This window comes from Ictalurus furcatus, chromosome 19, assembly GCF_023375685.1.
Source record: "Ictalurus furcatus strain D&B chromosome 19, Billie_1.0, whole genome shotgun sequence".
In the NCBI taxonomy this organism is placed as follows: Eukaryota; Metazoa; Chordata; class Actinopteri; order Siluriformes; family Ictaluridae; genus Ictalurus; species Ictalurus furcatus.
The window spans coordinates 22,220,326-22,231,041 of NC_071273.1; the positions used below are offsets into that span (position 1 = coordinate 22,220,326).

General features: G+C 44.6%; 1 protein-coding gene across 5 annotated transcripts in view; it reads left to right on the forward strand.

The window, feature by feature from the left end:
- Positions 1-10,716, forward strand: part of wnk1b (WNK lysine deficient protein kinase 1b) — a 96,849-nt gene that overhangs the window by 2,498 nt on the left and 83,635 nt on the right. For all 5 annotated transcript variants that reach the window (XM_053650752.1, XM_053650756.1, XM_053650753.1 and 2 more), the window contains exon 2: positions 968-2,147. In XM_053650752.1, the coding sequence (XP_053506727.1) occupies positions 1,407-2,147 (741 nt within the window). In that variant the 5' untranslated portion in view covers positions 968-1,406. The remainder of the gene's footprint in view (positions 1-967; positions 2,148-10,716) is intronic.

Here is a 10,716-nt window from a genome sequence, read left to right on the forward strand (position 1 = left end):
AAATAAAAATAACGTCAGTATGATTGACCTGTGTGGCAAGAATGAAATAAGTAACTGCTCGTCTTAGGGTGACGGTCCTGCTTTTAAATTCACTTTCTACAAAAAAAGGAAACTTTTTTAAATAAAGTGATTTATTAAATAAAGTTCTTAAAAGCGAGAAGAAAAGAGCAAGAGCTTGTTTTCTCACTCGCCGTTTTCCAGCGACGTCCAACATCATGTTTCTGAGAAATCCAACACAGAAGTAGGAACAAACGCTGGACTTCCAAGTTCCCAGAATGCACCACAGCTATACGATGCCGAGTTAAGGGAGACACTCGGCTTGTTTAGTCGCGAACTGCAAGATGGCGAGTGTGATGGCGATGACGTTTGTGTTAGTGTGAGCGTTGAGCAAGTGTGTACAGGGGAGACAGCTGGACATGTTAAACTAGTAAAGTGCTGCTGCATCACTCTCTAGGTAGAGATGAAGCGAGGGATAAATCTCACAGGCAGCACTATTAATTAACAGGTAGTCAAATGGCATTGTGGGTAATGAAGTCCATATTATAACGGAAATTTGTATTTCATTTCTATTTATCTATCTATCTAACTCAATCTATTGGCATTCTCTGTCTACCTGTCTGTCTATCTATCTATCTATCTGTCCAACTCTACAGCTATTGGCATTCGATCTGTCTGTCTATCTAATTAACTCTATAACGATTGGCACTATGTATCTTTCAGACTCGCTTTCTCAAGCCAACATCAAAGTTTGTTATGACGAACTTTACCCATCTAGTTATTATTATTATTATTATTATTATTATTATTATAAAAATTGTTCTGCAAGTTGTTTAGGGTGGATTTTTTTTTTCTTTAATTGAAAGACACACAAATGTTCAAATGTGATTGTTTCTGGAAATAAAAGCTACAACTGTTGAGCTTTTTCCCCCTTACGCTAAAGGTTTTCTCTGCATGTGTTCTCTCGCAGTGACTCCGGACCTGAGTTTGGCCGTTCATACAGTGGAACGATTAAAAAAGCAAAAAGGCAAGCAGGCTCTTAGCCCGTCCTCCCTGTGGTTCCTGATGCTCAGCGTGGACTCTCGCCGCTTCACTGCAGGATGGATGGTGTGGATCTGACGCTTCTCTGTTGCCGTACGCGCTTGCTGATCTGTGACTGCATCCTGTTCTTTTACGTTTATAAAAGAACTCCTCCTCTTTTGGGCTCGGGCCCGACGGAGTGTATCGATAACTGTTTATAAGTACCACGCAAAATAATTCCAGGCTCTTTCACACAAAATCTGAGATTTTATTTTGCCAACTCCCAACTCCACCCCCATCCCCGGTTTACATTTAGGATTTAGTCTTGATAGTATCACTTATTTATTCTTTTAAAAGTTTGCTTGTTTTTTCCCTCTCCTGGAGTGAAGATGTCACAAAACCCTAATGATGGCGTGGAGTTTCTGGCTCCTCCCCCTAAAAATGTGAATGGCTCTGGGTCGGATTCGATGCTTGGTGAGAAACTGGGCGTGGAGGTCCGGCACCGCCGCCACACCATGGACAAAGATCTTAAGACGGCAGAGCACCGATTTTTCCGCCGCAGCGTCATTTGCGACTCTAACGTCACGGCGCTTGACCTCCCGAGCAAAGCCTGCATCCCGACGTCTCTCCCGGACTGCGAGTCGTCCGTGTGCTCTTTGGGTTTGGGCTCGGCTCCGGACCGAGCTCCGGAGGTCTGTTCAGCCGTTGTAATAGAGGAGCCCGTGGAGGATGTGGTTGGAGGAGGTGGACTCGGGCGTGATGATGGTATAGACAAGGATCTCCCGTGCGTGCAAGTAGATGCTACTTGGATTCAGAGCGAGATTCCCAGGACTTTACCCACGCAGCCTGTTGTGACGAGCGTGCCAGAGCGGAAAGGCAAAGCGGACGGCGACGCGACTGAGAAATGCGAGGAGGAAAAGGAGGCGGCGAAGGCTCGCGTGGAAGCAGAGCAAAGAGAGGCGGAGAAGAAGGTGCAGGAGGACGAGGAGGTGGAAACCAAAGCCGTGGGGACGTCGCTGGACGGCCGCTTCCTGAAATTCGACATCGAGATCGGACGTGGATCTTTCAAAACCGTCTACAAGGGCTTGGATACCGAGACGACCGTGGAAGTAGCGTGGTGCGAGCTTCAGGTAAGGACGAGAGACGAGAATCAAACGGTAGTCAAAGTGGAGTAATTTGAGCCGTTCGCTGTGACGTGGCAGCTGCAGGGCATCCGAGTATAAAAATTTATTTATTTATTTATTTATATATTTTTTTAAAAAAAAACCCCTCAAATTAAAACGAACAGGTTTTTGCAGTATTGAAACTGAGCAGTGCAGGAAGTCTCATCACTCCACTCACGCTGAGTGTTTTGTGGCTGAGATTCTCACGGTGTGTCGTGAAGGTCATTGAAGAAGAGGAATGACAAAGGGGGAACTTCCGCTGCTCGCAGGAGGCCGACCGTTGAATAGCACGTTGTGTTTGGCAGAAATGACTCTTCTCCAAAGTGTCAATCTCACTTTCTGGGTGATTCTCGGGTTACGTTTGGTCATAGAGGTAGTGCTTTTAGTGTAGAAGTGCAAATCTGACTCACAGAGTAAAAGCAAACAAGCTGAATTCTGGATGAGTGTTTCCTCGTTTAAGTTCTAAAGCCAGGCCTCATGGAGGAGGAGGAGGAGGAGGAGGAGGAGGAGGAACAGCACATGTCGCAGGGTTTAGCCTTACGGGGGTCTAGATGGCAGTTACGCGTGGAGCTGTGTGTGCAAGTTGGCACGTTCGCGCTCTCTCAGCCTGACATGGTGGGGGTGCGTCCTTGGATAAATCAATCATGTTTTCAGAGCAGAACCCTTAGTGTCTCAGGGGGTCAGAGGTCATGTGGGGTGCAGCAGGGGGTTTGGCCACCAAGAGTCAGAAGAGAAAGTGTGTGAGGGAACGAGTAAGGCCTGGTTTGTACGGAGCCCTAGAGAGATCTGCAGTGTAATTTGGGAAAGATCTAAAGCAGACGAGTTCTATTCCTTCACTGTAAAACGTTTTCCTCCAAGCGTGAGACAAGAGCGGCTCTTTCCACTCTGGGATGTCGACCGAACGGGAATTTAGCTTGTGCTAACGAATCATTTTCGCTGTCTCTTCGTTGACGCGTCAGGCCGGTCCGACGATATGGATCCGTGTCGCGGATTTCTAACTCCATCCAGGTCCGTTCTTCTTCGCTTTTAGCTCTTTTTTTTTTTCCACCAACAACGCCAACAACATGCCTAAACTGGAACCGTTCTGCTCTCTACCACCACAAACGAGCAGTTTCTCGGGTGGTTTGCTTTCAGAAGCCAGAGTTTCCAGATCAATATCGCAACCGTGACTTCGTGATCTGAGAGGGGAAAAAAAAAAACCCAACATGGAACAGTGAATTTGAAATAAGTTAAAAATCTGTTCTGGGAATTTAAAAAAAAAAAAGTTTTTAAAAAAATTTTTTTTTTCCATCCACTGACTAAAAGTGTGGAAGCTTTCCTGGAATTGTTCTATTTATGTATCACTAAGTGTAGTTTTCCAAGAAGTATTCTCGCAGAATTTCATCCCTAATTTCTACTCTGATAGAAATCAGCAGAAAATGTTTGGGAGGTTTTAAGCAAAGTAATGTCATGTTTAATACAGGCGTATGCAGGAAGTAAACGTTTTTCTTTACGGGACTTTTATTAATAACAGCGGAGGACAAATCACTAGCCTGAGAACAAGCAGATTTTGTTTGGTTATTATTATTAATTATTTATAGCTTCAACCAGAGAGGGGTTGGAAAAAAACCCCCCTCCTCATTAACTTTTCCAAGACAACAGTTTTGATTTGGTGTGTAGGCTGTGTTTAATTCCAAAGCTCATTTCAAACTGAAACTATACTTACATGCTGTAACTACATGTCTTGTATAAGACCACCCTGCTGCACTACACGCATCAGCCGAGCTGCGATCTGGCAGATTTCTAGCGTGCGCGGACGATGTGTGTAGTGCAGCAGGGTGCAAGGCAAGTAGTTACAGCATGTAAGTATGGTTTCAACTTTTTTTTTTAAAAATCGAGGAACATCCTGGTATGTGACTACACCGAGCAGAATGTGTTCCAGTGCATCGCTGTCGTGACGAGAGAAAAGAAAGACGCTGGTCTGACTCGGACGATGTCCTGTGAGGACAGAACACCACAACTCTCGAGGTGTTGAAACGCTGGCCAACGACTTGCTTGTTTTCAGTCGAGGGAACAAAGACGGTCTACGACATTAGAAACTTTGTTGCAAAAATAGAACTCGTTTGTATTGATGCACTTAACTAGCCAACTAAGACTACGTCCGTCTACGTCGGTGGTCACCGACCCTGTTCCTGGAGATCTACCGTCCTGAAGACTTCAGCTCCAACCCTAATCGTCCCATCTAATCGTAGCCTTAAGAAGCTCTTCAGGTGTGTAGAGATGTTACCTGCAGGAAGGTAGATCTCATGGAAGAAGGTTGGCGACCACTGTTCCACATTAGTCCAGATTAATAAAGGGTTTTAAACCGAAAATGCGATTTTCAGATCTATTCGGATTAACGTGGGCGTAGCCTTACTAGCTTACTGTACGTTTTAACGTTACGCTAGCTGTTTTTTAGCTTCTTAGGTTTATGATCAACCAAGACATGAGACCAGCGGCTTGTACCACGAAGCTAGTTGAAGAAACTCAGGGTTACGGGATTAGTTTTGAGCTGACAAAACCAAACCAATCCTATCAGGCTTTATTGGTACCGTGGACGCCTCTGTGTTCGTCTCAACCATCTAACCAGCTTTGTTTGCTGCTGTCGCTACGAGCAGCCATTTTGATTTGACGCCACTTTCTGATCTCGAGTCCTGAATTTACGAGTACGAATTCCCAATTGTTTTCGTCCATGTTTGGAAATTCCCAGTTACGAGTTGTAGTCGAGCGTAGTGTATGGTTTTGACACGTCGTTGACGCGTGACTTTTCTCGTCACTTCTCATTCCGTGTCCTATTTTAAGAGCGCGGTTGGGACCACATGGCTGGTGAAGTGCACTCGTGAGCTGGTTATCGTACTCCTGCCTCTCGTCTGACGCTTCACTCATCCCGTATCTTCCACTTTTCCTTTGGAGCTGTGCCAGCTGCGTCACTGTAAAGAGTGGGAGCACGTGTCTGATTTTCTCACGTCATGTCCGTTAGCCACAGCTCTCACACACTCGTGCAGTTTATGAATGTTCTAGGTGCTCCATGACTTTTTTTTTTTTTTTTTTTTTTTTTTGTCGTCGTTGGTGTTTAACACATCACTGCAGCACCGTACGCCTGTGTAGACGGAGCAGGAGATCACCACATAGGAATTTAAGGGTCGTGTCGTAAAGTGGGAAGTAAAAGGTGGCGTCATGTGCGAGTAAAGTAAAGGATGTGAATCAAACACGGGAGGAAGAAACACGAGCTCTTTGGATCTCGAACGTTTCCCGTTTAATTGTTACATTTTTTTATTTTTTTGCGGAGGAGGACAATTGGAGGGACAGCATTTCCTTCATTTACATGATGTCCTTCCTCTCTGTATATATATATATGTGTGTGTGTGTGTGTGTGTGTGTGTGTGTGTGTGTGTGTGTGTGTGGGGCAAGACTGGAAGGAAGAGTCATTATCCGGAATGGAAATTCGGTTTTGAGTTTTGCATCACCCATTCGATGCAACACATATATATATATATATATATATATTTGTGCAGTGTGTATATAATGATGCCGTTGAGTGCAAAAGTTTGTGCGCCCCAAGACAAAACGTAGTCCGCAAAGACGATTGACTTTCTAGCCACATGTTGTTTAGCGTGTGAGGTTTCACCGAGTGATGCGGCAAGGCTAGAATTTTATATACATGCTGTTGAGTGCAAAAGTTTGTGCACCCTCTTATGACAACATGAGGTGACATTTTAAACCATTGTTCTGTTGATTTTGGCACCCACGTTTGTTTATTTATTTATTTATTTAATTTGTGTGGGTTTTTTTTTTTTGGTTGATATTTTGCGATTCAGTTTTCCTGTAGTTGAGGTGTAAAATGTCAACGTGAAGCACATCTTCACCTCCAGACGCCACGCGAGACGCACAAGGGAACTTCCGCACTCAGCTGTACGTAGCACGAGTACCTAAAATAGCAGTTGAGGCTTCGGGCCTTTGTAAGTTAAAAAACCAAATGTTAAAAAGATAACGGAGAATTGTTTCAAATCTACTCGTATATGAGATGGTGAACGAAATGGGACTACAAGGTGTGTGCGCTCAGGTGTAGGTGTTGCTAGAATGTGGTTTCCGGGCACATTCAGTCTCTGATTAGGATGGATAGTGTTCATCTGGAAAGCGTTCGCTGGCGTGCCGTAAAGCGTCCACGTGCTACAGCGAGAATTTGGTTTAGTGCTTAATTCATTAACTAACGTCTGAGAGATGAGGTGAAAGTTGACTGTTTTCGAGAACGGCAAGCGTACGTCCTACGGACGTGCGATACGTGCTAATTGGACACACGCCCAACCGCTCACTCCGTCAGTGTGCTGGACTGTTGTTGGACGGCCCAAACTAACCCAAATACTTCTCCACTAACGTAAAGCAGCCCCTACTCCCTTGAAAAGAATGTGCAATCGTTTTGTAGTCATCACACATCTGTCTCTGAAATACGGAGTGTGTCGGCTTGCCAGGACTTGCTCCCTCCATCTCTCGCCTCCTTCTTCCTTTTCTTCTGGCCTGTAGTCTATGATGAAGTGCTGTGTAATTTCCTCTCGACTCCAGCATGTGAGGAAAAACAGGTTTAATCCCTCATTCCTTTTACTGTAAGGGGTCGTTTACACGACAGCGTTTTCAACTTAAAAAAAACGGAAAACGTTTTTATGCGGTTCGTTTCCACGACGACAGCGTTTTGGGGCTTGAGAACGCAAAATTTTTGAAAACGGGTTTCCGAGCGGGAGTTTTTGACAGCGATGCCAATTCCCTCTCTGTGTGAACGTACAAAAACTTTGTGAAAACGATGACGTCATGCGCACGCGTGTTACGTGTTCGGTCTATAGGCATGTGCGCGAGTACAGGACTGTGCTTGTGCTTCTCAGGATTTCGAGTTTATTGACTCTTCTCCAGCAAAGTGTAGATTTATCGCATCACTACTACGACCAGCGGAGACGCGTTTATTACATACGCCACGTTATTGACCCACATCTACTCTGACAAAGGGTCTTCAAAACCTAATCGTTATCTTTGTAATAGTCTGTTTTGGAGGATATCTGTATCCTTTTATTGCTAATAAAACACAGAAAGCAGACGGACTGCCGGCGGCTCACTGTTTGATTTGTACTTGACGATTTTGTTCCATTTTGGTACACCGATGGTCAGTTATTACTTAAAGATGCACTATTTGGATTTTTTTCAGTATTTAAAACTTACCCGGATCAACATGGCCGACGCCTTGACGTGGACGCTTATCTGCGCGGGCGTGTCGTGTTTCTTTACAAAGTGACAGCGACACCTACTGGCCTGGCATGCACAGTACAGCGCTTTTTAGCCGTTTTCGCGGATCCGTGTGAACGAGGATGGTTTCGACGACGTTGTCTGCGCGCGAAACTTTTCAAAAACGCGAAGGAGAAACGTTTCCGTTTTTAGTACGTCGTCGTCGTGGTGTAAACGTACCCACACTTTCCCAAAAACGTTCCTAATTTTCTCCCATTACTTTCTTTCAGTGCACAGGTACCTGAAGTGTATTAGGGGTCATAATGGGAGGGGAGTAAATGCCTCATGTGTCACCTTCGTCACGCTTCTCCTTTGGTTTTACTCGTACATCCAATTTTCTCTCCTTTTTTTTTTTTTTTTTTAACTTAATTAAAGGGTCTTGCTTCGTCACTTCAATTATTCTTAAACCTCAAGTTTATTCCGATTACACTTTCTTTAATGCAGTTTCTGTCTTGCTTCTTCCTGTTCCCGTTGTACCACTAGCCTCGGTCTGAACTTTGCTATGAGTTCTTTAAGCTGTATCGGTTATGCACCGAGACAGGATTTAAAGTAATCGAATATTCCAGTTTTTCAACAAGCTAGTTGGCAGTTTACATGAAAAGCTGTGTCACTGGTCAGAAAGCCATTAAGGTTCTAAATTCGGGTGTTTCCAAGCTATTTGAAGGACGCTTTTGCTGCAGTGGGCTAAAGAAGCACTTCGGGTTGAAACTGGCTTGCAGATTGGTTTGGCCCCCTGCCTCTGGGTTTCGGGTGCTGTTTTGTGTTGCTTGTGCATTCTCGGGATTCCTGTGGCAGGACGTCAATCATTCGTAAGTGCCACTGCTCGCTAAGTAGACAAATAGAGAGAAAAGTAGTAGAACAAGAGAGGGTTCAGGGGTCACCGGCTTTACCTACCAGGCTTCTTTTTTTTCCCCTCATCTCTGCGATTTCGTCCGGACGCCAGGCAATCCGAATCCGAGCCGGGTGTTCAGTCAGGGGGATTTAACTCGCTGATGTTCACTCGAGTTGTGGTTAGCTGAACCTCGTTTGGAAATTATGCCGAACAGAGCATTCGGTGCCGAGGAAAATGGATCATAAGGTGGGACGCTTGATTAGAAACTTCTGACCGAGAGCTTACACTCGACATGATTAGATTTTTCTCATCATTTCCTTCAAATGATGAATCAAAGCTTTCACTTCCTCCAAGAGTCACTCTCTTTCTCTGAACCGTTTCCTTGCTCGCGTTCTTCTTCTCATTCAGTCTCGGATCAGTTCGTCTCAGACAGATGTACTTCGTAGATTGTCTCCCCCCACCCCCCCCCCTCCCCTTTCATATTCTTGTTCTTCCAAGTATTCCAGGTTTTTTTTTTTTTTTTTTAAATCCCGCAATGATGTTCACTCAGCATGAAGGAATGTGTCTTGTCTAATTGGATCTGCAGCAGTCCTTTTATGCTAAATGTCAAGTCTATTTTAGTAAAGTCACACTTTTATAAACAATGCCGCACAGTTCTAGCCTGGACTGTGTATCAAGCAGGCCTGGCGCAAGGTGAGCTTCGAGTTCGCGGTGCTGTCACAAACCGTTACATCACACAGTGCGTCGTGTTTTACCCAAAGCTACGAAGGAGGAAATCTAGGACACTGGCTCCTCTGAAAGTAACTTTTGAGCCTGCGTTGGATTTAAGAAGTGGAGGCTGCAGCCTGTACTTAAACAAGGGCAGGACAAAGTTAAACACCATACACAGCAGTTTCTCGCCTGTCTTCGTCTCATCCCCTTTAACCGTTCATCGTCAAACCACTTGTCGATACTTATCGATATCTGCAAGCGTGTTGTTTTTAGCGCGCTTCATTATGCAGAGGCCGTTCAAAGTGCTTTATATAAGCAGAAATGACCTAATCAGACATGGGAAGGTGAGGTACTTTACCCGCTTTAAAATCACCTGTGGAAACAACCCCAAGTAATATTCGTCCGGTTCAAACTGACGTGTGGAGACTCGCTCTTATTAATCGCTTCTCGCCAAAACCTAACCAAAGGTATTGGCTTGTGGTTTAAAAAAAAAAACCAAAAAACCCCCAAACAAACACACGCAACAATAAAATACAGAAGTCGTTTACAGAAGAACGCTTCCGGGGGTTTAAAGTTAAACGAGTTCCTAGCACAGATTACATATGGTTATGGTCATGTGACCTACTAACGCTCAAGAGCTTATAAACTTTTCTCGGCGATTCTCCTGTAGGCAAATCGATCATACGTACCCCGGATGACCTCTGGCAGCAGTACTTCTGGACAGGAAGTGCAGGAAATTTGTACATCTGTTTAAAAATTAATTAAATAAATAAATAAAATAAAGCGGGGGAAAAAAAGAAGCCATAATTGGGTCATATCTGGCATCCTAATCCAGACTGAAATGAAGACGTGGTTCGAGGTCTCTTTTAAACAGCTTCGGTTGCCAAGTAAACACTTGGATATGTTTTAATTTGTGTTTTCATTAACCGAGATCTTTTAACTCGTCATGCTCGGATATGTGTTGCATTATTGTATTCCGTATTTTCTCTTCTATTCTGTTTAAATGGAAACGGCCCTAGAAATATGGAGTATCGAAATTAAAGCACCCGAGTTTTATATCGATCAATGATACGTTTTGTTCCAATTTACTATAAACTTTCTCTTTGAGGGCCTTTTCCTTTCTCTTTTCTCTCCCCGTCCTTCTAGCTCAATGAGCCAAAAATATCATCGCCTCATCAGCCATAGTGGTAGAAGTGTACAGTCGGAATTGGAGCAGGGTGTACGGAATAGCGATGTGGGCCAGTGAGAATCATCAGGAATGTCTCTCTCGTACAGCGCCACGATCACCAGCAGCTGCACCCGTCTCTACCCACATGACCACGCGCATGCCTGTTGGTCACGACAACCTCCTGGTTCAGCACATTCCCCACAAGGTCAAGGGCACAGGCCGCGTAGTGCCTTAGAAAGTATGCCAGCGACTGCCGCCGCGTCTTTTCCGTGTTTATTTTCAGGAGGGTTGAGTCATCCTCACGTCTATGGTCGCACCTTCATCTGTCGTCGTCCTTCTTGATTCGTTTTACTTTCAGATCTCCGTTTTATTATCGCTTATTCTTCAACCTAGACGTTTATTGTATCCTGACGGGAGCATTGTTGAAGTATTGCTCCCAGCTGGCGGTCAGTGTTCTTGCCTCTGATGAGAAATGGAAGAATACTAATGACCCCTAGCAGTTGGAAACACCCCTCAGTATTGGTGAGATGAACACCAGG